Source organism: Ciconia boyciana, chromosome 7 (genome assembly GCF_034638445.1).
Source record: "Ciconia boyciana chromosome 7, ASM3463844v1, whole genome shotgun sequence".
Classification (NCBI taxonomy): Eukaryota; Metazoa; Chordata; class Aves; order Ciconiiformes; family Ciconiidae; genus Ciconia; species Ciconia boyciana.
In genome coordinates, this window is record NC_132940.1 from 55,369,998 (window position 1) to 55,397,237 (window position 27,240).

The following is a 27,240-nucleotide window of genomic DNA, read 5'->3' on the forward strand; positions in this document are numbered from 1 at the left end:
GGGCGGGCGGCGGGGAGGACGGTTCCAATGCAGGCAGGTCTGCCTGCGTGCCTGTGGGGATGTGGGGAACGGCTGCAGGCAGGGGAAGGCGTGACCTGCATGGAAAATGCCAGACCACTCCAGACGCACACACACATAGGCGCACACACGCTCACAAATCTCCGGACAGAGATAAGGCGGACGGCGGAGCGTTTGGAGGGAGGCAAAGCCGTCCCTCGCAAACCAACCAGCAATCCTCCGCGCCAAACCCACCCGCAAACCCTGCCGGCAGCAAAATGAGGTGAGTACCTCCGCGACGGGCTGACCCCGGGGTCCGGCACGCTTGGCCCGGGGGCGCGGCCGGGCGGGGGGCCATCCCGCTGGGGAAGGGTTCCCTCTGGTGACCGTGGCTTCGGTTTCCCCACCCGGCAGCGAGCGAGGCGTTGCTCACGCCTCGGCTTCGCGCTGCAGCCCGGCTTGCGTGCCGGCATCCCGGCGGAGCCCGTGGGCACCGGCGTGGGCACCTCGGGGGACGGGCACGCAGCCCGGGCGTAGCGCTCTGCCGCGGTCCGTGGGCCAAAGGTGCGAGGGAGGCTGGACGTGCTGCACGGTTTCTGTGCACGCCGCGGTCGTTTATCACTTTTACGTGAGGTCAAGACTTTCCTGGCATGGGAAAGAAGTTTGATGTTGTTTTGCCTCCCCTGTTTAAAGGGAAAGCAGAGAGCTGCACCGGCAAACGGCCCGTTCGAGTGGAGGAGGTGATGCCCGTTTACACCAGCTGAGCATCCAGCCCCGTGCATGTACTCTGACCAGAGGAGAAACAGATTTTCCCTTCACACATTTTTGTGGTTTCAGACAAGCTGTCAAAAAAAGGCATGTTCAACCTCACTCTGCTTGAAAGAAAAATCGATCCAAATTTCTCAGCTCCCATTAACTTTGCTTTGTAATGAAGAGCTGGGAAAAGTGATGGCACTACACAAATGAGCCCCAGAAATCTACTGCCCTGGCTTTGAAAGAACACAGGCAGGTTAAAAATAATTCACTTATATAGCTTCAATTTCCTCACCAGCATACCTAAATCAAGCCCTGATTTTGAAACCGGGTGTACGAGTACGTGTGAGTAGTTCCAGCGCCTGTAATACACACCTACAAGCCTTTGCCAGGCCTTAGTACCTGTTTCAGAAAGCGGAAATTTTTGTCTCTAATGGCTCTAATTTCCTGCATGTTCCTTTTCCTTGTGCACTCCACTGGGTGTAAAGAGCCTGAGGTCCGCTCCTCTTTCGGGGTCCCATGCAATGGCACAGGGATTTTCTGTTTGCGCCTCCAGCACAGGCAGTGTTCTCCCTTTGCATGGAGAAATACTTGGTTTATGCTCACTTTCATGCTCAAATGGAGCTCGAGGCTGGTGCGAGGTCATCTGGACTGCCACTGATTTACCTGTCCTCTCTGCCCTCCTCTGGGACAAACAAGTTGGTAACAAGTTGGGACAAACTCTTTAGGCTGAGATTTTTTAAAAGCTGAGTCTGATGACAAAAGATCTCTAAGGATCTCAACATCTGTGTGCTTCTCCATCTGAGGTGAGTGGTACTCCAAGAATTGAAGAGAAAAAGAAGAAAGGAAAAGAAAAGAAAAGAAAGGAAAAGAAAAGAAAGGAAAGGAAAAGAAAAGAAAGGAAAAGAAAAGAAAAGAAAAGAAAAGAAAAGAAAAGAAAAGAAAAGAAAAGAAAAGAAAAGAAAAGAAAAGAAAAGAAAAGAAAAGAGAAAAGAAAAGAAAAGAAAAGAAAGGAAAGAAAAGAAAAGAAAAGAAAAAAGAAAAGAAGAAAAGAAGAAAAGAAAAAAAGAAAAGAAAAGAAGAAAAGAAAAGAAAAAGAGATGAAAGGAGATGAAAGGAAAGGAGATGAAAGGAAAGGAGAGGAAAGGAGAGGAGAGGAAAGGAAAGGAGAGGAAAGGAAAGGAAAGGAAAGGAAAGGAAAGGAAAGGAAAGGAAAGGAAAGGAAAGGAAAGGAAAGGAAAGGAAAGGAAAGGAAAGGAAAGGAAAGGAAAGGAAAGGAAAGGAAAGGAAAGGAAAGGAAAGGAAAGGAAAGGAAAGGAAAGGAAAGGAAAGGAAAGGAAAGGAAAGGAAAGGAGAAGAGAAGAGAAGAGAAGAGAAGAGAAGAGAAGAGAAGAGAAGAGAAGAGAAGAGAAGAGAAGAGAAGAGAAGAGAAGAGAAGAGAGAAAAACATAAAACAGTGGAGAGTAACATGCTGGGTTACACTGCTGGGACCCCGGTCCATCCTTGCCCAGCTGCAAAGACGTGTGCTGTTTATTGAGAGTCAACGATCCCAATTTGGCAGGATGAGGCTAAGCAGTAATAATAATAATGATACTTAGCAGTTATTGCCATGATGCTTTCATTAAACCAATTTAGAAAGCATCATTATTTTATTAAGCATCCTTATGTTTATTCTTCCATTAAATGAAGATTTGCCCATCAGAGCCCCATTAGTTAAAGGACGTGTTGCCAGCAGCTGCTGCTCCCAGAAGCGTGAGAAACACCGAGCTCCTGACGGCGCCCGGTGCCTTTGCATCGCACGTGGCACCTGTGTCACCGTCACCCACCTTTCAAAGGGGCTTTCCCCTCCTGGGAGCCACGTGCAGCTCCCACCCTCACCTCCACCCCTCTGCGGCTTGGCAGGGGCTTTGCTCATGGTGACACCGTGCTGCACCTCCTCTCCCAGCCATTTCAAGTGTGTGACCTTACATGACCCACTTGGGAAAAGAGACTGAGCCCTCAACAGGTTTTGGCATTGCCAGAGTTTCATTTCATCTCCTCTCCTGTGTTTTCCAGGTACCCCCTGACCTGGTCCTTTTGTGCCTTGCTGCTCTGCGCGGCAGATGCCATCGAGCTGACGGACATGTTTGGGGAGATCCAGTCTCCCAACTTCCCCGATTCCTATCCCAGCGACTCAGAAGTGACGTGGAACATCTCTGTGCCTGATGGATTTAAAATCAAGCTGTACTTCATGCATTTTGACCTGGAGTCATCCTACCTCTGTGAATACGACTATGTGAAGGTGAGCTGTGATATTACGGGGCAGATGGTGAGGTAGACAGCAGACCTGTTTGGCCAGCTGAGAGAGGGTAGTGCTGGAAAAGCTGGGAACAAGCTGGTTTTCCCCATTTATTGGGCACAGGAGTTGTCAGTCCAGTGGACAACGAGGAGAGCACAGGTAAGCTGACAACATCCATTGGACTAGCAAGTGAGTGGGACACGAGATTCAGAGCTTACCCACAGAGGACCAGATTTCTGAAAGTATTTGGGCACCTAATTCTCATTGGACCCAATGGGATTTACACACCTACGGGCTGGTGAAACCCCTGTGGCTAAACACCCAGCCTGTGCCACTCCGATGCCAGCCACGTGCAAGGAGAATCCCTGAGCTGGGCACCCTTTGCCAGGCCATGGCCATGGGTGCACCTTGCAGCCAGCCTGGATCCCTGGCTGCGGCTTGCAGGCTCTTGGGACACCCTGTCCAGCCCCCAGGGAAGCAAAAGGGAAAGGTTGGACCTGAGCTTGAGGCTGCAAGTTGGGGTCTGCAGGCAGAGCCTTGCACAAGCCGCAGTGCACAGACCCAAAGGCTCCCTTGGGCTCAATGCAAACCCATTTCACAGCTGAGATACAAATTTCAGGGCTGCTGCTGGCAAATACCTGCAGCACGAACAAGCTATGGAGGTTCCCAGGGAGCTGTCATGGCCAAAAACACAAAAGATTTCAGTCTGCTTCATTGCTGGACAGTAATCCATCAGAAACTGCAGTGGGCCACACACTGCAGTGCCACAGAGCATCATTGCCTCTTGCACCACAGGTCTCTCCAAGCAGGGCTCTCCTTCGCATCCAGGACAAGCTGGGTTCTCCGTATCTTTGAACTTGGTCATGTTTGGTGCTTTCTAGCAGACCAGCAGTAGCAAGCAGGTGCTTTCTAGGTTTGCCTGGCTCCATTGCCTGGCACAAGCCTCGCCCTGCCCCTCTGCACAGAGGCAGATGGAGGTTGCACCCAGGTCTGGAACTGCAGAACTCAGCCCTGGTGCTAGTTGCCAGCTAATTGAAATTACTATTTTATTTTTGCACTAAGAAAACAAGGCAAACATTTGTGTTTTTTTTCCTCTAGGATCTGTTGTTTGCTGCTTTAATTTCCCCTTTGTGCTGGCACTCATTCTGCTACTAACAGCTCTCATTGAGGTTTGATTAGTTCTTTCTGCTTCTCCTGGATCTTCTCCAAGCACAAGGGCCAGGGACATATATAGAGATATATTGCTTTAAAAACCCAATAAGCTCAAGGAGCGGATTTCTTGGAAACTTTTCCCATTCCAAGCTTTACCCGTCCTCCCGCCCTTCATCCCCTGCTCATTTTTCCTTTTTCATAAGGCTCCCTGTTATTTGGCCATGGTGCCAACTTGGCACCATAGCTCTCTCTGCCGCTGGATTTCCATAAGAAGGCGGTATTTTTCACAGGGATTTAGATCTCAGCTGTATAAATTTGCTCGGGGCTGTAACTCAGCTTGCAGAGCCTCTACCACAGAATTACATTTGAGAAGTGCTGAAAATGAATGGATTATGGGCGATCCGTAGGCTACTCTGCTGGGTAGGGGTGCAATCTTGATGCTGCCAAACCACCAGCTTAGAAAACGTTAAGGAGAGCAGAAAATGACTCCATGGCTATTTTCCTCCGTGAGTCTGCGTGTCCAGCCTCTGTTTGCATCAGCGCAAGGTGTAAAAACAGCATCAGCCCGCTCTTTGACAGAGGCCAACAGTGCATGGCTATAGAATATAATTATAGACCCAACACATATAGGTGCTTCTCTATAATATTCTGCCAGTCCCAGTGAAGATGCTCAGAAAGCCACAGGTGGTATCTCTGCGTTCAATGGCGCTCAATGGATTTCCCCTCCATGAACTTGTACCATTGCTTTCTGAACTCATGGGTGACTTTAATTTCTGCAGCATCCTGTGGCAGAGAGTTGCACAGGTTAAATATATGATTGTACTCCTGTGTGTGTGTGTGAAGAAACACCTCCTTGTTTGTTCTCACCATGGGTGTGACTGGGGTCTCCATCAGGGTCTTCATCATCTTGACTGCTATCATAAGAAGGAGGTCAAAATGAGGACTGAACAGCCCCGATGCAAGGTGGGGACCCAGCTCAGGACAGGCAGAAAGCCGCTGTGCCCAGGCCTTTGCTTTCCTTACCTTCTTGGCTGCCCACACGCCCAAGCTCTCGAGCAGCGTAGAAAGTCATCCTGAGCGGCAAGCTGAGGGCGAGCCGAGCTGTAAACCCGTGCAGATCTCTGCCTTCGGGGTGGTCTTCAGAAGGGAACAGTTTCCAGAGCTCTGAAACAATGGTTAATTAAAACAATAGCTGTTTATTTATATATATACAGACATATGCGTGTGTGTGTGCGTATATATAAAAAGAACATGGCTCCTAAAGAAATACTCACAGACCAGGAAGCTTGTTTGTGCAAACAGGGCTGGCAGAGAGGGGGAGTGGTACTTCAGTAAGGAAGTGAGCCAGGAGGAACGGGAGGAACAGCCACCCCCCAAAATACCCACCCAAAGAAGCCCCATGCGGGTAGGAAACACCAGCCGCACGCTGCCTCAGGAAGCCGAGCTCCGGGCCCCGGCACATTGGAGACAACCTCTCCCCAGGTTTTGGATGGCTGCCCTCAGCCGCCTGCCAGGTCCAGGGGGATGCGGAAGGAGCAGCCATCCGCATTGGGCTTTTGGCTCCTGCCCTCCGCCATGCTCCTCGGCAGGCTCTGCCCAGCTCATCACTGTCCCCAGGGAGCTGATTTGGGGGTTCCTTATTTGCGGAGGGTCTCACCATGGTTCACCCAGCTCCTTTCTGGGGTCACCCAGCACTGAGCTCTTTTGCACACAAGTCTCCAGCACTGGCCCGGCGCACCCCGAAAGCCACGGCCATAACCGGGAAATCAGGTTAAGTGACTTGACTAGTGTCACTGAGGAGCGCTGTGGCAGAGGCAGGGAGCTCGGAGATGAAATCCCAGTGGAGGGCCAGAGATGGGAGATGAAATCCTGACTTCTGAGGGACCTTCATGAGTAAATCCCTGGGCTTACCAGGGAAATGTGAGCCTGGGGTTCTGCCCATGAGGTTTTGCACATCACTTGATCAAGCCCTGGAATGAAATCAGCCCCTGAGGGCTTGGCAGCCAGCTTGGGACCAGCTCCTTGACTGAAGTGAAGATGGGGCCTGTGGTGAGAGGATTTCCCCCCAGTCAGCCCATGGCAAGTCCTTGCTGGCACACGGTCCTCGTGCGGTTACACCTCTTCACCCCAATCCCTACCACTGAGTCCTGATTCAGGATGGCACGTGTTTGAGACCTGGCAGGTTTCAGCACATGCCACAGGGCTTTCCCTTCACTCCTTCAAGCCCAAGGGTCATCTGTGATGGGTGTCTCCAACTGTGCATGGGCGCAGGAGGGCAGAGGGGTCCGTGACACTTTGTGGGTCCGGTGGGTCCCATCTCCCCTGACACAACCCAAGTCTCCCTTGGATGCACCTCTTCATGTTGTGTTCAGACTTCAGCCCATGTGTAGCACTTTGGAAATTTTTTGCAGCTGCTATTCACACCCGTGTCCCCAGGGAGGATCTGTGCCATTGGGTGCTCACCCAGGCAAGACACCTACTAACCCCATGTGTGGGTGCCCAGGAGCTGGCCAGACATCTCAGGCAAAACCAGTGGCTGCAAATAAATTTGCTCGAGGGTGGCCAGGGGTGGCCCAGCTGAGCACAGGAGGCAGTTTTTGTGAGCCCCGATGAGGGGCTGGTGAGGGGAAAACAGGGGTATGGGCCAAGCTGGGGCGGCAGGGCTGCAGGCAGAGCATCAGCTAGTGCCACCGCCCTGGGAAGCGGTGCTCGGAGAGGGGGATTCTGAAAGATCTGTGATGTGACAGAGCCACGTCCCCCTGAGGTTTGGCACGGTGTTTAGGGTGCATAGCAGATTGGCTTTGCACGCAGCATCCCGGGCTCACAGTGTGCCATCTCCTGCCACGGGCGATTCACATAGGGCAGGGCTGTGGGCTGCGCCGTGCCGAGTGCTCGGCAGCACTGTCCCTGGGGACACCCTCGGTGCTCGACGTGGCACTGGCAGGGGCCATGCAGGGCCAGGGAAGGAGCTCGATGCTGCGTTCAGGGCAGTGCATGCCCAGCCTGCGGCTGCGAGAAGGATGCACGGGACCCATTTACACCTTCCTCTGCTCAAAGGAGAGGGAAAAAAGCACAAATCAGGGCTTGGCATGAACTGGGGGTTCAGGAGAAGAGCATCCTCTTTTGGTGCTGTCAGCCGGCCTCAGCCAGGGGGTAATCCATGCCCCGGAGGTGTGGGGTCCCAAGAGGAGCACTTCAAATCCCAGGAGGTAGCTGGGAGCAGGGGAGGGCCCAGGGCTTTGCTGATCTCCTCTCCCTTCCCGTTGGCTCTGCACAGAGGAGTCCGCTGGGACCGGCCACCCCCTGCACCACTGGGGACCACAGTCACACCCCATGCAGGGGAAGCAGGAGGATCAAGCATGGGAGTGAGCCAGCAGGTCCATCAGCACCCCAGCATCCTGCCTGGGCTCTCCTTGCACACCCAGGCCCCCCAGGGAACAGGCCTGGCCCAGAAATAGGGTATGTGGGCACAGCAACCTGTGGGAGGGGACGGTCTCCAGAGGTCGAGCCAAGTCCACAGCAGGGGAAAGCAGCCATCCTCCCCTTTCCCCCATGGCACGGCTGCCATGTATGTTCCCATGGAAATTCAGGTGCACATTTGCACATGAAAGGACCCTTAATGTATATTGAGGAAAGGCGGGGTGCATGCTGGGGAGAGGATCTCCAGGAGACCTAGATGGAGGCTCCTGCTGGGGCTGTCCCATCCCTGCCTCATTTCCAACAGTCAGCAGCAGCAGCAGCAGTCATTTTGCAAAAAAGCTCCGTTCATCTGGGTGTTGCCTTCTTGCGTGCACTCTAACTGCAAGGCGGCTCGGCAGGGGCTGTTTCATTCCCTTCCCTGTCTCTGAGCGTCTCCTCCCCATGTCATGTTCCCAGTGTCTTCAGCCCAGCGCTGCGATTTCTCTGACTAATGAGCCATTTATATATATTACAAGTGGTATGTTTGGCCTTCATCAGTCCAATTAGTGCATTCCTGGAGGGCTGGAGGGGGGGGGTGGCGCCTGCGTTTCCGTATTGCCGGCTGCCTGCTCCTCTCCAGCAGCAGACACTGAACCACCGGGCCAAATTCCCCTTGGTGTTCATGGCGTTCCGTTAACCCACCCGCTGCAGGAGGCATCTCCAGAGCATCGCTGCTCCGGCATCCCCAGCAGCCCATGCCCTGGGGCAGCGTTTCTTTGCTGCCGAGCCAGGGCACCCCAGCTCCTGCCTCCTGCCCCGAAGGAGGAAATCGATATGGGGCAAAGGGGGCCACACGGCTTGGGTCACCACTTCTCTTGGCCACAGCCCAAGCCAAAATGCAGGGGGACAGAGCCACAGCCGGGCAGGGACCCCCATCTGCCTCCATCCAGAGAGGCAGAAATCTTAACAAGGGAATGAGGAGGCAAGCAGAGACAGGGAAGACGGCAGGAGGCAGTGGCAAGGGTAAATTTAAGGCACGAGAGTGTCGCTATATTTTATTTTTCAAAGGAGGATTCTTTCAGCGTATTTTTATAGGGAATTTCTCTGCGGCAATTGATATTTCCCTCGGGGACACATCTTCTCTAGTGAAAACGTCGACATCATGACCCGAGAGGGAGAAACTCCAAACAAACAACCAGGATTTAATTACCAGCCTGCTCGCTGGATGTAAATGATCTATGAAAAAGTATACAGTCCTCAGCAGAAGCAGCAAATATTAACCAGGGATGATGACCTCTCTGTTTAGTTTACTGCTGGAGGGCTGTCTCTGTTCCCTGTGGCTCGGGGCATGGGACCCGTCACAGATAAGGGGCCGTGGATACCTTCGGCGAGGAGAGCATGGCTCTCCCGGGCCTCATCCTGCCGCTCCGGGGCTGTATCCAGGGATGCTGGGGGCAGTATCAGGGCTGGCCCCATGGCGGGAGCATCCTCGGGCCAAGACGCGGGGCATGGGGGAGGTTTTCCCGTGCTTTGGTGATGCTGTGCTGCGGGTCCTGCATCAGCCGGGGCTGGAGGAGAGGGCTGGGAGCTCACACGGTAGCTCGTGTGTCCCTGCAGAGGTGACAGCCACCAGCCCCGCGCGGAGGAGCTGGCTGGAAATTGCTACTTCCCACAGCTTTCCTTAAGAAAAAGCAGGTTTTGCAGAAAAGGCTGCGTGCCGCGCATTTGCACGGCCAAGACTGAGTATCGGGGCCGAAATGCCATTTTCGTTCGCTTTTGGTGATGGCGCTCCCATTTTTCAGTCTGAAACACTATTTCATTTCAAAACAATCTTTCTTTCAGATTTAAAAAGATTCTAATGCATCACAGTATATTTCAAAGAGATTGAAAACAGATGGATCCCAAATTACTTGTTTTCCTTTTTTTTTTCCTTTTTTTTTTCAAAACGCTGTTTCACAAAAAAAATTAGAATTCAATTGGGTTTTTGTCCCAATGCGGGACGCGTGTTTTTTCTCCAAATTCTCAAAATTTATCATCGGAAAGTCTCTCTCTTTTCTGGCCAGCTCCAGCTTGTATGAGAGGATGGAAAATATCTGGAGGCAATGTCAAGGCATGCTGAGTCGCCATTTCCACATTGGCTTTCCCTGGTGTGAGCGAGTTTCCGCCTGCTTGTTCAGCCCTGGGAAATTTCCCATTCAGCCCCAGACCCTCCCTGGCCAGCGCATCCCGAGGGTCTCCAGGAGATGGGGATGCAGCCAGAGGAGGGTCTCGCCTCGCAGAGGCCACGCAAGTCGGGGACAGCATTGCAACACCTCCGGGAACCTGTGGGTCCCCGAGCAGGCGGCTGTTTTCCGTGGGCCTGGGCTGGGGGGCTGCACGCTTCGTCACGGCCTCAACAGCGTTGGCTTGGCATAAGCGGCGGGAGCTGGTGTGGTGGCGTCCATCGCATTCCTCAGCCGAGGGGTTATTCATATTCAAATCTCCTGGGGGAAAGCAGGCAGGGTGCTGGGAGCGAGCTGAGAGATATTGTGGTGGAGACAGGGGCTGGGGGTGGGATTTGCAGGAGAAGGAGATGGGGTCAATGCTAAAATGGGGAAAACGGCAAGGACAAAGGAAGGGAGGGGGTTTCCAGGGAAAACCGGAGGGGTTTCCTCAGGTATTACAGTGCTTGAAGGCACGGGCATGGCTGTGCTTTAAAGGGATGCACGTAGAAGCTAGTGAGCATGCTGACATGACAACAGGGCACGTTGGCCCGTTGGTCCCTTCCTGTAGCCCTCTGGGCATGTGGCTCCGAGTCCAAACAGTGCCTGGTACTGCAGGTCTGGAACCAGGCAGGGACCCTGGGTGGCAGGGATAGGACCAAGCTTGTCCAAGCCAGCCCAGGGGACAGAAACACCATCCAAATTATGGCTGCTGCTTTGAGCTGATGCAAAACCGATGGGCAGGGGCTCCTTTGGGGTCCCACACCCTCCCAGCAGCACAGCCCTCGCACAGATGCTGCTGCCCAGATCAGCATTTGGGCTGAGGGAGGAGGCAAGGGGGAGCATCTCAGGTACCAACAGCTCTGAGTGGGAATGACACGGCCCGGGGCTGATTTTCACACCCTTCTTCCGTGCCGCCTGCCCACATCCTCACCCCACCTCCCAAACAGGCTCCTTCCCTGCATCCTCCCTACACCCCCCAGCTCCTCCCTACATCCCGGATGCTACCTGCTCTCTCAGCATCTGCTTCAGAGGGTGACCACAGGCAGGAGCAGGCAGACCTGAGTTCCTGCGTTCATTTTGCAGAAATCATTTCATTGCTTTACTGCAGTAACGGCATCTCAGAGAGCCGGAGCAGTGGGAGTCAGACCTGCCATGCTCTGAGCATCCCCAGGTCACCAGAAGGTGAGGTGAATGCAGCGGGAATGGCTGGAAATTGATTTTTAGGGCCAAGGCAGCTCAGGGCTGAGCAGGACGTGGCACCCAGGGGTGCAGAGCTGCATCCTTAGGCTGTGGCCATCAAAGGCTGCCAGACGGGCAGCCTGCCCCATGGAGACACTGCTGAGCCCTGGCAGGGGACAGGCTGGACAAGCGCAGGCAGATACCTGAGCTCTCAGGTGCAGAGCGTGACTGCAAGCCTGACCTCCCCCAGGAAAGCACCACAGGCTCTCCGGGCTCACAGACACCCACAGCACCATGCAGAGAAAATTCAGAGGTGGCCAGCACTGGGGAGCAGCCCAGGGATATATCAAACTCCTGCACTATCCAAGTGCTCAGCAGAGCCCAAGGGGCAAGTCCGAAGCCCTGCCAAGCGCTCACCCATTCTTTCTGCTAACAGATTGAAGCTGAGGACCAGGAGCTGGCAACCTTCTGTGGGAGGGAGACGACAGACACCGAGCAGGCTCCCGGCCAGCAAGTGATCTTGTCCCCAGGGCCCTATATGGGGCTTACGTTCAGGTCCGACTTCTCCAATGAGGAACGCTTCACTGGCTTCGACGCCCATTACACCGCCGTGGGTAAGCAGCAGTTAAGCCTGCAGGACCAGATTGCTAGGGTAGCATAACAAATTTGCTAGGATCACATCCCAGGCCAGCCTTGGGGACCCTAGCAAGAGAAGTCCGTGTGTGCAGCCCTTGGGCCATATGGGACTCGCTGGGTGCTCGTGCGACCCACCATGTGGGACAACTAATTTCTCAGTGCTGTGGCAAATGGATTGATGCGTGGGGTGACCTCCCTTCCTTGTTATCTCCATCCTAGATGTGGACGAGTGCCTGGAGAAAAGCGACGAGGAGCTGGCGTGTGACCACTATTGCCACAACTACATTGGCGGGTACTACTGCTCCTGCAGGTTTGGCTACATCCTCCACTCCGACAACAGGACCTGCAAAGGTACCACCCAGGCACAGCTCGGACGTGGGGACGGTCACACAGAGGGGTCCCTGAGCAGGCAACAGACCTACCAAACACAGGCAAAACTGCCCTCTCTTGCTGCCAGGAGGGACGAGGTGCCTCTTCCCCTACAAACAAATAGCCTGGGACTGGAGAGCACCCAAGGCCCGCAGTCCTCTTGTGTGGGAAGGAGATGTGGTTTCTCCCATGGGCTATGCTCCTCAGCTAAGCCCTATAGACCTCCTCAAGTCAGAGAAATGAAAAGGTTTAGTCTCTGCTCTGAATCTGCATCACGTAGATTAGCTGGGATTAGCTCTCAGTCCAGGACCCTCTATGCCACAGGCATATTTGGAGGTTGGCTGTGTGAGGTTCTCCTTGCATGGACCCATATTCAGGGTCCATGGACCACCCAGCAGACCCCACTCCACTGGAAGGACTCCTGAGGGTGGTCAGGGCTGGGATGTGGCTGGCAGGGCCCCGAGCGAGCCACGGCTGTGTTTCAGTGGAGTGCAGCGACAACCTCTACACCCAGAGGAGTGGGGTGGTCACCAGCGCCGACTTCCCCAGCCCCTACCCCAAGAGCTCGGACTGCCTGTACCGCATCGAGCTGGAGGAGGGTTTCTTCATCACCCTGAGCTTCGAGGACAGCTTTGACGTGGAAGACCACCCAGAGGTGACCTGTCCTTATGACTACATCAAGGTGAGCTGAGCTCTGCACACTCATCCTGTCCCACTCTCCTGTTGTTTCCCCAGTGCCCTGGTGATGGGACCAGAATTGCCCCAGTCTAAACGGGGGTGATGAAGCCAGCAGGAGCCCTGTGCTCAGTTGAACCCATGTCTCTTAGCACGTCTGATTTTGACCTCTCAGCCAACGGTGACCCTCTTTCTGTTCACATCCCCCCAACGCATGGTGCTTAAGCCCTACTGACCCCACTGCAGCCCCATCCATCAGCCTCAGGGTGAAGCAATCCTCAGGGATCAAAGATCCCCCTCAAGCCACCCACTCTTCTTTCCCTTGGCAGATCAAAGCTGGCCATAGGGAGTTTGGCCCTTTCTGTGGAGAGAAGTCCCCGGGACGCATTGAAACCCAAACCAACAGCGTGCAGATCCTCTTCCACAGTGACAACTCGGGAGAGAACAGGGGCTGGAAGCTGTCGTACACAGCAATTGGTAACTCCTGCTGCCTTCCTCCATTTCCTGGGCTTGGGCAATGGGAAGAGCTTTATAAACCCTGCAGGTGGAGACCATGAGTTTGGTGGTCCATGATCCTGTCTCCAGAAAGTGTCTGTGCCAGAAATCACCAGAGAGGAATAAAATAACATGGATTCTTTCCATCAAAGGTTGGGGTTTTTTCCTATGCCAGATGGGCCCTGAAACAAGACCACATTGCAAAGCAGTGCAGTTTGGGGCAGGATAATTGCAAAAGGTACTGTTATTAGCTCCCAGCCTTGTAATGCCCAAAGCCAGGACCAGCCCAGGACTGGGGGAAAGACCTGGATCCTCCACTCCTTCCAGGAGAAGAGCCTGGCTCAGCCATGTTGGTGTAGGTTAATAGCAAGAGCAAGGCAGGGATGTTCAGACCCTGCTAGAGGGACTGGGTGACAGAGCTGGGACTCTCCATTTCCTCCACTTATTCAGCTGAGTTTTGTTTTTCTTCTTTTGCTCTTTATTCAAAGGAAACCCATGCCCACTGGTGCAACCACCAATCAATGGGAAAATCGAGCCTTCCCAAGCCAAGTACACCTTCAAAGACCAGGTTGTCATCAGCTGCAACACCGGATACAAAGTACTGAAGGTATGGGGTGACAGTGTGGAGCTGGGCACCTGGGTAGGAAAGGGGGGATCCTTCCTCCCAAAGCCATTGCATCTCTGTTTGAGAGAGTGAACGCAACCCACACACCATCCTTACCCCCTTCCCAGGGGCAAGGACAAAGCCTCCTCTGAGAGCCACCAACTTTCCTTCCCAAAGACGCAGAGGAAGAGAGGAGATGGCACTTTCCTGAGCCACACTCTCATCATCCCTCCGGAGTCGGCCAGCTCACAGGATGCCAGACTTGGCACCTCTGCCAGAGAAAAAGTCAGCAAAAGCCCCGGGGGAGCTGCCAGGGCTCTGCCTGCTCCCCACCTCGGCGGGCGCTGGCGCAGCTTCCCGGGCAGCCCGCAGAGGCCAGCCTCCACAGACCAGGCGGTCCCCCGGGACTTTGGGACAGTTTCAGCAAGTCAAGAGGGCTGGGATTTTGGCAGGCCCTCTCCAGGAAACAGCTGAGAACCATGGGGAGCATGGGTGACTCATGTCATGGCTGTCTTCCCTCCAAACCAGTAGCCCGCTTTGACTTCCGACATGGAGCTGGGTATTTCTCTGATATCCTCCCAGACTCATCCGTCACGCAGAGCTGCCTCCTTACCTAACCCAGCACCTAAAACAGGAATAAATGCCTCCAGTTCTTCTGTATTCAGCATGCCACTGAGCTGCTGGCAACAAGAAAACTCAAGTTTTTCATTATGATTTTATTGCAATTTTTAGCTAGAAAAGTCCTGTTCCAGGGGGTCTAGATATATCTTGACTAAACCACCAAGAAATTGACTTTTTATGGAGAGAGGAGTTTCCTTGTCTTGTACATTGATGGTGTTTTTTGCTGGCATCTTCTGCACAGGATAACCTGGAAAGCGACTCCTTCCAGATCGAGTGTCTAAAGGACGGGACCTGGAGTAACAAGATCCCTATCTGTAAAAGTAAGGACACGTTTCCCCACCCCGCCAATGTCCTTTTCTTGCTGAAATAATTTCATGCTGAAGGGAGCTGCCCTGCCAGAGCAGAGTTCCTTATTCAGAGACACAAACCCAGCCAGAGAGTCTACGTAACTCTGCAAAGCTCTTTTGGCTCGTTCTTGGATAACATAACGGGGCTCGCTCCAAATGCCACAAGCAGGAGGTTGGTGCTTTTATTTAGATTACTCATATAACTTGAGTTGCAAGCCGCTTTGCTGCCTCCCTGTCAAAGAAAGAGCAAGCCTGGCTCTTGAGAGCTGGCTTTGTTGGATAAATCTGGGACAACTGGGATAATCTAGTTCCTGGTCCAAATTTCCTTCCCAATGGAGGCTTACGAAGACCCAGGGCATTAGAGAGGTCCCAGGTGCTAGCCTAATCTGGGAACTGCTCAGCTAAGTGAAAGGGAGAGAAAAGTTACCCAAATATTTACAAACTTTAAAATGGGAGAAAAAGGGAGAAGAAAGGAGATGTCATTTGAAAGGATGGGTGACGATTTGCATCATCTCTTCTTTCATCTAACCCAGCGTCTCTCTCAGCTCAGGCTTGGAAGATGTACCTGATAACACTTTTTCCCTATCCCCAAACACCCTCAGCCCTAAGGGAGGCCCTCACTGCTTCTCAGTCTGCTGTAAGGCTGGCCCAGAGAGAAGAAAAGCAGCAAACGTGCTCAGAGAAGGTCCCAAGACCTTCCAGGAGAGGCAGAACGAGATGATCTCAGGGGATGTTGGGATCCAAGCTCTCCCCATCTGGGCAGATCCTTTTTCTTTTAATGACACTGTGGATCTTACCTTAGTTTCCTGGAGTTGTAATTCATGTTTTCTCACTCAAAATGGAAAACAGGAGGCTCTCAGACCTGCTGAATAGATCCATATCTGAAAGGGCTCCTTAAAAAGTGTGGGTTTAGTGATGCCTCTGCCCTACCGAGGAACTCCCCATTCCTACCGCTCTCACTACCACAGTCTCCCATTAATTTTATCCAGCTTGAGCAGAGATCAGATAAAAATTGGTGTTGCCTAATAAAAAAAGAACAAACATCTAGGTAAATATTTTTAACCCCAATAAGTATTATTTTTTTGAGAAAATTGAAATTATTACCTGCATTATTCCAGCCAGGCTGGAACTGGTCCCTTCTTGTGTGATATGACTCACTACACTAAATTTCTAAGACTTGTTTTGGAAAGCCAAGAAGCCCCTAAATGGGCAGTTCAGGCCTCCAAACTGCAATGCCTCCCACCTCCCCAGGACGTCTGGGAGAGGCAGGGCATAAGCAAAAACAGTTTTAAAAAGCAACGCAGAAAATAGAAAACTGCTCAGCCAAGGGTGGATAAAATCCAGCTCCGTGGCCTGGCGAAGCTAAGCACAACCCCGTGACGGCTTCCCCCAGGTCACCCCGGCCGAGCAGAGCGAGCGGGTCCCCGGCACAGCCGTGGCTCAGCCGGCATCTGCAGCACCCTGGCACAGCTCGCCGGGCGCTCATTAACGATTTCTGGTGTTTTGGGGGCTGGGTTTCCTGCATGCCTCTCTCTGCTCGTCTACTAATTGGGCTTTCTCTCTCTGCTCTCCTCCTTCCCCTCTGCTTTCGGTGCAGCTGCAGATAGAGCCGACAACCAGACAGAGGGAAGAGCCGGCTCGGAGCAAGTGGCCGCATGAGGCTGGCGCCGGCCACGCCGCCCCGACGGGCAGCCTGTCTTGATGCCCCTCTCTGATCTGTCCAGTACCCAGGGCAGGTCCCCTTTGCCCCTGGCCCAGCTGCCAAATCCGTCTCCGTGGCTTGTCTAACCAGCATGGCACTCCTAACCCCCCTGCGCCTGGTGCTTTCTTAACTCCGTCTTGAGAAGGGGAAAGGAAATTTGGAGTCGAGCCCCCCTTTCCCGCTGCCACGCCGCCCCAGGGGAAGGGTGCCTGCCCAGCCCCGGCACCGCTACCCAGGGACTGCGCGCTGCCGCCAGCTCCCGGCACATCCTCCGCATCCCTCCCTCTCCGCTCAAATGCCTCGGCCCGGCTCAGCTCCCCTCCAAGGCGACGGTTGCGCAAGGAGTGCAGCATGGCTGCCTGGTTGTTTGTTTGTTTGTTTGGATTCAGCCTCCCGCTGCCCTTCCTCCCTGGCCTAGCGTTGCAAATAAGAAACACTCCTTCCTCTCCTCTCTCCGAGAGTCCTGGTGCCTTTCACACCCCCCAAGCAAGGAGGCCTGGAGGATGGGTTGGCATCACCAGCCCTTTCCTGCAGGCACCGAGCCCTGGCACCTGTACAGGGGGATGGATGCTCCTCCGCCTCCCCTTTGCTCCCCACTGCTGGCCCGGCGGAGGTGAGGACGGCTGGCCTCAGGCTAATTGCAGCTGAAGGAGGTCAGAGCCCAGTGTCTGGCCCCATTCATGTCCCCAAGAGCCCAGGGCATGCACCCTGGACTCCCCGAGGCATCGGAGGCTTCACTGGGAGGATGCTGGGATGTGGACCAGAGGCTGGGAGAGGAGGAGGACGTGCGTGTTGGGGAGCTCGGTCCACCTCTGGTCCTACAAAGACGGAGATGCTAAATGGCCCCTTTCCCAAGGCAAAAGTCTGGAAAGGCTCACGGCACAAACTCCGTCCCCTCACCCTTTCAGCAGGACCCAGGACACTGGTGGGGCAACACCTCTGTGCACAAGCCCATTCTCCAGGCATCAGGCCTGGGGGACACACAGGGAGGGGACGGGCTGTGCAGGCCAGTGCATGCTGCCCTGCAGCCATAAACAACCCCAGAGCAGATGTGCGAGCCAGGCTGCTCCCCCAACATCCATTCCCTCCTTCCTGCAAGCCCCAGCATCCCCCAGCCCCTTATAAAGGTCCCACGGTTGCTGGCGCCGTGGCACAGGAATGCTGCGCACCCAGGCACCGTGGAGAGAGAGCAGGAAAGCTCAGGCCAGCCGGGGACCCCTGGGGCTGGTGAGAGGGGTCTGTGTCCCTTCCTCTGCCCCTCTGCAAGGCACAGGTACCCAGAGCCGCTACCCAACCTGGCTGCACCCACACACCCATCCCATCACCTGCTGTCCCTACAGAGGGGGTGGAGGGGACCCTGGTGAACAGTGAGCTGCAGCATTTTGCCATAAACCAGGCTTTTTTCACCCAAGCAGGTGGGTTAACCCTGAGCATAAGTACATGCCCCTGGTGACAGCTACTGCTTCTAGTGAATTCTCTCTTCATTAGCCTGGATCACTGCATAAGGAGTTAGGGCTCCTGTCCTTGCCCCCTTCCCATCCTGGAGACCCACAGAGCTCATGTCATCCCTGATGCACAAGACCTGCTTTCTGCAAAGTCCCCTACTCAACCCCTCATCTTAAATGAGGCAGAACCCAGCTCCACAGCACTGCATTTCCCAGCAGGATCAGACCCCGGTTCCTGCCCTCCCCTGGGGCAGGTCCCCCAGGACACGGCAAGGGGAGGCTGCACAGCATCACCTGAGTGTGCTGTGAACTGCCCATGTGGCGAGGAGCTGCAGCCTCCACGGGGTGACTCCGGGCTTTGGCGGATGAACCACCTGGGGTCCTTCCTGGGATGGGTGGGACAAGCCCAATCCAGGGGAGAAGCTGGGAGGAGAGGCTGGGCAGGATGCTGTGAGGGATCTGGGGAAGAAAGGGGACCGTGGACAGGCCATGGGGAAGGGCAACAGCACCCTGGAAATCCTTGTCCCTCCATCAGACCCTGAGCCCATGACAGGGATGGGTGAAGCAGAGCCAAACCTGCCCATGTCCTGGGGGATGGAGCAGGTGGGGTCTCACCCACATCTGCTGGCCTTCCCCCTGCCTGCAGACCAGCCAAGCCACACTCTCGATGTCCTTCATCTCCTGCTATCTCAGGACAGCCAGGACCTAGGGTTGCTCAGCCCGATCTGTAAATGCTTATCAGCACCGTTTGGTGAGCAAGACTGAGAGCAGGAGGGATGAGGCCATGCTCTCAGCAAAGCATTGTGCATAGAGGAGCACCCCCGATGCATGGCATAGGTTAGTGAATCACTGCCTGCTTTTCCCTGCCCACTCCTAAGGGATGCAAAGACATACTCTGCGGCCATCTCTCAACGGATCTCACCTGCCAGAGCAGGTTTCTTCCCCTCTCAAAGGTATAGCAGAGAGATCTCACACTAAAGGAGGGGCTCCCAGGACTGGGGTCTCCAGCAGCATGAGTGGTGTTGGCCGTACAGCCTGTGGGTGAGCTGTGCTGCTGGTGTTCAGCAGTGCCGCCCGCGTGCCCTGTCTTTGCAGGATGGCTGTGGTGGGGTTTCACTGGACCAGGCTGCCTGGCCTGGGGACAGCCTCCTGCTGCCATCTGAGGCCATGTCATGCTGTGACCCCTGCAGTGCCCTAGAGAAAGGGGATACAGGACTATCCGGGCCCTCACTCTGCCCCATAGGACCACCATCATGTGCCAAAGCCCAGCATTACCTGCCTGCTGGCTGGACGGACACCCCAAGAAACAGCACAGGGCTCAACCCCCCTTCTGTGTTGGCTTTCAGTTGCTGACTGCAAAGCGCCGCTGGAGCTGGAGCATGGCTTTGTCACCTTCTCCTCCAGGAACAACCTGACCACCTACCGAGCAGCCATCCAGTACCACTGCCAGCACCCCTACTACCACATGGCCCCCAACAGCACCGGTGAGCAGTGGGGCCGGGCCGCATCCCCACGGCACAGCATGGGTGGGCACATGTTCATGTGTGCGTGTGTTTGCAAGCGGGGGGAGCTTGGGATGGTCACTCCGGGATGCTCTGCAAGCAGCAGGCTGTCGATGTAGCCTACACACGTTGTACCCTGCATCTGCACTGCCTGGATTGTTAGACTGGCCGCACTCTGCTCCGCAACGAGGTAGGATGGAGTTAGCACTGCCTGGTGCTTTGCCTGAGTGTTTCACAGCCTCAGCAGAGCAGTGTGGTTGTTCTTCTGTGCTCTGCCTTCTCACCCTGCCATCTGCTCCCTGCAGCGTATGAAATTTTCTGTGTCTCTGTAAAAGGAGCTGCTGCTGGAGAGAACACCAGGTCCAGCAGCCTCAGAAAGGGCTCCACAAGGCTCCCCATCCCAGCACCCAAATGTCCAGCATAGCCAAAGCTGAACAGATAGCACTGGGATCATGGCAGACTGAGTTTCGCCCTTATCCCCCTGGTCTACAACCACTGAGACACCACAAGGTGCTTTGCCAAGCACCACAGGTCTCTGCACCCTTGGGACCCAGGTCTGGACAGCAGAAGGGGTATGCATACACCCCAGCCCTTCTTCCTCCTCGTCCCTCAGCAAGCAAAGCCAAAGGATTTCCTCACATTCCTGTCTCCCTGCTCATATCCCCCCCTGCACGCCCTCTGGCCCCACTCATCTGGTCCCAGCATCCCACATGCATTAGCAGAATGGGCACTGGCAGCATTAATGGGGCAGCAGCTGCCAGCCGAGGCTGAGGGCGCAGCACAGCCCTCCAGACAGCTAAAGGCAATGAAACCAAGGATGGTGGCATGTCCCCTGCATGGGGCAGGGCTGCCAGGGCCCACCGGGGAATGGAGTACAGAGAGCGTAAAAGGGAGGTCACCTCCTGCTCTGGAAAAGGGTTCAAAGGGTCCTGACAGCTGGGCAACATCTCACTGCAAAAGACACCCCCTCATGCCAGGACCACATCCCAGCTAATGCTTTGCTTTCTTCCAGCCACCTACACATGCGACGCATCAGGGGTATGGAGGAGCGAGGAGCTGGGGACCAAGCTGCCGTCCTGCCGACCAGGTACTAGTGCTGGGGCGGCCGGTTCCCACAGCCAGGGGCGCAGAGCAGGGACGTGGGCAGGTGGGATGCCTCCAAGCCTGACATGACCTGCTGCTTCCCTAGGCAGGGACCCTGCTCCCTGGTGACAATGCCATATGCCTTGGCTATACATATCCAACTGCTGCAATGTATGGCCGGGAGGGTGACGGGGACAGAGGCCTCCTGCTATCCCAGCTGGCCCAGACAGTCAGGATGCAGTGGTGGCACTGGGCAGCAGTCATGCAGGCATGTGTCCCTGGCAGTATAGGGCAGCAGTGGGGTCACAGCCATCCTGGCTGTCAGGGCTCCCCGAGCTCCCTGCTCCAGCAGATGAGGAAACCAGCAGCCTCAGGGCAGAGCTCACTGGCCATGTTCAGCCTCCAGCATCACCGGAGATGGCTCCAGCCAAGGGCAGAGCATTACCTGCCCAGCGCCGCTGGCTGTCAGCTCCCATTAGCAGTGTGTCCACATGCAGGAGCAATTAGCACCTCTCCAAGCCTTGCAGAAAAACCCAGCCACTTCGCAGGGAAGGAAAAGTCCCAAGCCTTTGAGCAGTGGCAGAAACGTTTGCAGCCAGCAAGTTTCCAGGCCAGGCGCCCACTCAGGATTAAGCAAAAGTCCCTGGGACATTGGCTGGCCATAGCCAAGCATGGGGCCATGTCTGGCTGCCAGGCAGGGGCTGGAGGCAGCCTCGGGTGCGGGTTGTGGTTGGACGTGCACTGACAGCTCTCTGGAGAGGTGCAGGGATCCAGCTGCCATGCAGCTGCAGCTGCAACTGCAACCACCCCAGGGTTCAGGAGCTGGCTCAGCCCCATGGCAGGTATCTGCTCTCCAGCCACGCTGAGCGACTGCAAGGCCAGAGGAGGGGCCTCCTGAGATTCCCTGCAGCCCACGGAGCTCTGAGACCAGGGCTGTGGCTGCTCTTGTTGCGGCGACTGCTCCCTGCATCTCTCCTTGATGTTTCAGCCTGAACTAATTTGAGCTGGGAGCATACGGGGACATCTTGTGGGGCCATAGCTGTTTTCATGGGCCATTTCCAGGCCTCCTGATTAGTGACAGAAGTCAGAGAGACTTCAGGAAAATGGAAAATCCCAGAGAGAGGGTGATGCTCTCCTGAGATCGGGATCTGCAGGCAGCAGCTGTCCAGCTGCTCTTCAGATCTTCCCCCATGTCTCACGCCACCTCCCCATCAATAGAAACGCCTCTTCCAGGCCACTCCACGCCTGCCTCTGCCATTAGTGGGAGCATTTGCAGCCTGGTCAGCGTTTTTGATATGTAATTTAATAGAATAAATATTTGGCTGGATGCGCTTCCTCTAAAACCATCTCCCTGGGACGGCCGTCAGCTTTGGTGCAGCAGACCAGCTGGGCTGGGCTGGGACGCAGGAATTATTTGCCTGAGCACATTTTCTATTCCTTGCAGCACTGGGAAAGGCAGGGGAGTGGAGCACATGCAGAGACACTCACCATGCTCCCTCCCTGACGGAGTTGCAGTTCTCCTAGCAGCAGACCCCAGCTGCAACAAATCCACGTTAGCAGCTCCTGGTGCTCCTGCCCTGGTTGCAAGGCTGACTCTCAGCCCCAATCCCATCGCCCTGGGGGGCCAGACCCTCTTTCTGCGAGGCTTTGCATCCTCCCCTCCCAGCACAGGGGTCATCAGGGCAGAGTCCTGGTACTTTCAACGGAGGGTGTGAGTTCCCCGTGCAGACTCGGAGGGATGAGACCAGCACCTGAGCTGCTGCAATTCGGGACTCTTCCAGCTGTAGAAGGGCAAGTCCAAATTGGCTCTCACAACCTCCCAGCAACATCAGCACCCCCAAGCAACCTGGCAGTCCCCCTCCACAGTGCTGCCACAGGCATGAACCAACCCCACCACCACCAACCATGTCCCAGGGCTTAAGTTCCCCAGAGGCAGGATTGTCCCTGCCCACCCTGTCCAACCCTCTCATAGCCACCTTCAGCATGCTGAGTCCCTTGTCTTCCTCACGCCGTGTCACAGCGCCTGGATAAAGCTCCTGCAAGCAAACCAGGCGGCACATCAGGGCTATTCAGACATTAATTCTGGGTCTGTTGAGGAGCTGAGCAGAGGGATGCTGGTTTGGCTGCCAGAATTGTGGTGAGGACTTGAGATGCAGGAGTAAAGCCCATGGTGCTAGGCAACATCCCACGGCCGAGCCTTCTCCAGCCACAGCTCCTCCGGGAGGGCAAATGCCATGGCCATGAGACCACAGATCTCGTGATGGGTCTCGGAGCGAGGGGTGAGGCTGGGCTGATGTCAGGCTCCAGTCCTCCCACCGGCGTTCCCCTGGGTTTCTTGGCACACTGAGCAGGAGCTGGACAAGCAGCTGGATGCTCTGGGAAGAGCTGAGCAAACTCACAGGGCATGGTGAGGCTGCAGGATTACTCATTTGGCCTTTCTGCTTCTGAAGTGGTGTAGATCCAGCCAAATTGCTCTAGAAGCCGAGCTACAAAGTGAGGAATTGCAAAGTGCAGGCTGGCCCTCAAGCTATCTCCTTGTTCCACCTACCAGCTCAACTGTACAACAACCATTTAAGTCACAGCCCTGTTTTACTGCAGTCCAGGCTTGGCAGAAATCATAACATCTGCCAGGTCTTTGAGATAACAGAAGGATCCCTCCACTTGGCCTTCCCTAAGGAATCTGGTAGCACCATGGTCCCCATCTGGAGCACAGATCACACAGGTGTAAACCAAGACTAAGGTCTGATAATACTTAGGGTGCTTGAAGTCCCACCCTGGCTCACATGTTTTGCTGAACCCATGCCTGACTTCAGTGTCAGGAGATCTGGTACAGCTTTGGAGTAGCTAACCCTGGATGAAAGCCTCCACGGCCCTACAGTGTGTTATACACAATTCTGACTGTCCATGTTCATTCCCAGTGGGCAACAGCTCACTCTTTACATCAGATGAGCCTGTTAGTTGCAGGGTAAATCCTCCAGCCTCTCTGGAGTAGAGGCCCAGCACACGGGACCTTGGCAAAAGCCCACCTTTTTCATCAAGGGCTTTCCACCTCCCTTTGTGACAGGGCCACATGTGCTGCAGCCCTGCCCTGGCAGGTGCCAAGAGCTTGACCCTTCCCAAGCTCAGTGGAGACTGTCTGGGCCTGACACTCACCTGGGCTAGTAGCCAAAAGTGTGCCTAGAAAGTCCATGGTCTCATGGCCAAGAGCATTCACATCATCCTTTCACAGCCTCCAGCAAGGGTGGGGAAGGAGAGGGTGGCTGGGAGGCTACTTTTTTGAAGCAAACTTCTGGGACTAACTGAGCCTTGACTGCCCATGACCAAACCCAGGATGGACTCCCACAGAGCCAGGACAGCAGGAGCAGGGAGCTCCCAGCTCTGAAGATGTCTCCTTCCCTGGTCCAGCATGGGGTCTAGTGGCTCAACTTGGTTTCAGTCCTGTCTCATTGCCAGCAGAAGAATGGCCTGTTCCGGGCAAGCTGCCATAACCATGGGAGCCACACAGCTGCACTCCAGGGTGCATGCGCACTGGGGAGATTCAGGGGGACTTTGGACCCTCTGCCCCACCATGAAGGTATTGCAGGCCCCAAAGGTCCAGCGACGGATGGTGCTGAGCAATATGCTTTCATCGTTGCAGGTAGATTATGCCAAAGGCCTAGCGGTACCTCCTGGGACAGCTGCCTGAGATCCTCCCTTGGGTCTCCCAGGGTGCCATGTGGGAGCAGATGCCAGGACTGGGGTTTCCATGGGCACCTGGGGAAAGGTGGCCCAAATCCTGGAAACCAACAGGCTCTACTGACCCATAGACAAGACACTTCTCTAATCTATGCCTCATTGTCCACAGCCACAGAAAGCATAGGACATCCAGAGGGCTTGGTATGGCTATTTTTAACTCTTGAAGAGCTGGACCCAATTGTCCTGGGGCTGTGAGCAAAGAAAGATGCTCTGTACTCCAAAAGTATTGCCGGAATAGCTCAGATAGCAGAGAGACGGGAAGAGCCCAAAGTCACCTAGCAGGTTGGTGACAGAGGCAGCACGAGCACTGAGGTCTCCTGGTCTCATGTCTGAGCCATCAGGCTTAGAGAAACATAGGGTGGCTCCTACTTCACAGAAGAAAGTGGACAACTCACGCAGGCTTCAGACTGGCCTCTTTGTCTGTGACTAGCTTCACAAGGGCTGAACAAGATCACTCCACCATCCTCATGGAAGAGCAATAGACTGCCCCTTTCCCAAACCGCTGCCACCAGAAATGGTTCCACCAGGCAACGAAGAGACGAAAGGAGCTGGGGCTGCCTTTAGGAAGCAAAATCCTTCAGAAGGACAGATGTGTTCCTTTCCCAGATATACCTCCAAAGACCTGTTAGCATAGGGGATGAGGTGTAATGCCCAGCCTGCTCCAAGCTCTGACACACGCTCTGCCAGGAGAAGGTGAAGATGGCAGGGAGGATGGGCTTTGTTCACCGAGAAAAGGAGAAGAGTTGCCATCTATGGAAAAAAAAGACACAAGTGAGCATTTGGTTTGAGGATAACCAGCCATGTGGCATAATCTACAGGGATGTCCCTTTTCATTTGTTCCCTAGGTAAGTGCTGGGAATAATTGTCCTGTCCTTTTTGTCCCCAGTGTGCGGGCGGCCGGCTCGTCCTCTGCCTGGGATCATCAAGCGCATCATTGGAGGGCGAAACGCAGAGCCTGGCTTCTTCCCCTGGCAGGCCCTGATTGTGGTGGAGGACATGTCCCGGGTGCCCAACGACAAATGGTTTGGCAGCGGGGCCCTGCTCTCAGACTCCTGGGTGCTGACAGCCGCCCACGTGCTCCGCTCCCAGAGGCGAGACAAGACTGTCATCCCTGTCTCCAAGGAGCATGTCACCGTCTACCTGGCCCTTCATGACGTGAGGAATAAGATGGAGGCTGTCAATCGGACAGTGGAGAAGATCATCCTCCACGAGGAGTTTGACATCCAGAACTATAACCATGATATCGCTCTGGTCAAGCTGAAGGAGAAGGTGACCATGGGGAACTACGTCATGCCTGTCTGCCTGCCCCAGTTTGAGCATGAGCTGGAGGGGCCTCACCCTAACACGCTGGGGCTGGTGGCTGGCTGGGGTATCTCCAACCCCAACATCACGGTGGACGAGATCATCAGCTCAGGCATGAGGACGCTGTCCGACATCCTGCAGTATGTCAAACTGCCGGTGGTGCTGCACGCAGAATGCAAGACCAGCTACGAGTCACGGTCAGGGAACTACAGCGTGACCGAGAACATGTTCTGTGCCGGCTACTACGAAGGTGGGAAGGACACTTGCTTGGGAGACAGTGGAGGAGCCTTCGTCATCCAGGACCCAGGAACCCGGAGATGGGTAGCCCAAGGGCTGGTCTCATGGGGTGGCCCCGAGGAGTGCGGCAGCAAGCAGGTGTACGGTGTGTACACCAAAGTCTCCAACTATGTGAACTGGGTGGAGAAGAAAACAGGCTTCTCAGAGAGATGGACATTTCTGGACCCAGAGCTGGAGAGATGAGTGACTAAGCAGCCTGCTGCCGCAGCTCCCTTTCTTGTTGTTGTTGGTTTTTAATATGCTCCAGACTCTGGTCTTTCGCAAGCAGTAGCCACGATGCTCAGTGCACGCCAGGCCTTTGCCAGCCCTCCACGTCATTTGTTTCGCTTGGTCCCACATCCCTTCGCTTGTGCTCTTAGGAAATTCTAGCTAGGGAGCTGGGGGAAGGAAGCGAAGGGTGAGATCTCAGCCGGCATCCTCAGCTTGTGCTGCCCATCTCCAAACCTCACCCACGCTCCCAGGGAGCCCCCCTCCAAGCCAGGACAAAGGCACAGCAATGGAGGCAGCATTTCCCTGCCACCAAAGCTTTGGGCCATGCACAGAGAATTGCCTCAATCCCCGAAGCTCTCCAGCTAGATCTTCCCTTCAGACGATGCAACTGCAGGAGCTACAGAGGCTACGGACAGCACGGGAAACCCAGCTGGACCTCACAGGTCCCCCACCTTTTCTGTGCAAGGAGTAGAGAGAGAGCCCTAGGGGTTTGCTAGTATTTTTATTTGTAAACAAATGTCCCTGCCTGATGGCATCTCAGGTGATGTCCACCTGGCCCCAGGGATGTGAGGATGCATCCACATTAGCCCTAAACTTCAGCCATGGCTGGAAAGCTAATGGCTGGCAAGACAGCACCAACCCAAATGGGCTACCCTTACCCCACCATGTGGGATGGGTGCCCCACAGAGGACACAAGGACAGGGAGTAGGGTTTGGACTCAGTGTCACCCTCACCTCCAGCCACCAAAACTTCTCCGACCCTCCATCACCTCAAGCCCTCTCCAGTACTCCCCCGAGACTAGCTCTTGGAATGGTTTCCAGCCACAGCAGAGCTCCCAAGGCAAGTTTTCCAACACATGAGACAGCATCACATCTACTGTACCTAAGCAATACTTATTTTCAGCAGAATCATTTCAGATAAAATGCCCTTCCTTGGGGTTTCACCTCTTCTTTAGGGGTCTGGGTAGTCCTGCATGGCAGTGCATTCATTCTTGCAAGAACCTAGTCACTTTTAAACTGCTTTTAAGGCCATTGATTTGGCTGATTTACAGGTTACTGATGGTGTTCAGTGTTTGTTCATGGCTCTTCTGGCCTATTGCAGGTGTCCAAGTCATTCTAGACTGACCTCAACTCACCTAACACACCAGAAGTATTCATATCTCCCCAGCCTCCCTCCATGGCCCATGCAGACAAGTAAGCCCCCACCAAGGAACAAGATCAGTTGAGCTTACCTTCCTTCAGTGGGGACATCATCT

At 54.8% G+C, this 27,240-nt stretch overlaps 1 protein-coding gene across 1 annotated transcript; it reads left to right on the forward strand.

Moving 5' to 3' along the window:
- Positions 1-183: 183 nt before the first annotated feature.
- MASP1 (MBL associated serine protease 1) lies at positions 184-26,075 on the forward strand. The gene is made up of 11 exons (XM_072867420.1): positions 184-280; positions 2,806-3,031; positions 11,399-11,576; positions 11,818-11,949; positions 12,453-12,649; positions 12,972-13,119; positions 13,626-13,744; positions 14,604-14,682; positions 19,203-19,340; positions 20,371-20,445; positions 25,063-26,075. Exons 1-11 carry the CDS (start codon positions 276-278, stop codon positions 25,956-25,958), a joined length of 2,193 nt encoding a protein of 730 aa, XP_072723521.1. The 5' UTR covers positions 184-275; the 3' UTR covers positions 25,959-26,075.
- The last annotated feature ends 1,165 nt before the right edge of the window (positions 26,076-27,240 follow it).

Excerpts from the sequence above, each read along its gene's own strand:
- MASP1 (XM_072867420.1), top strand. Across the intron at positions 13,745-14,603 it reads CCGGATACAAAGTACTGAAG|GATAACCTGGAAAGCGACTC; the intron begins GTATGGGGTGAC and ends TCTTCTGCACAG. Across the intron at positions 19,341-20,370 it reads CATGGCCCCCAACAGCACCG|CCACCTACACATGCGACGCA; the intron begins GTGAGCAGTGGG and ends GCTTTCTTCCAG.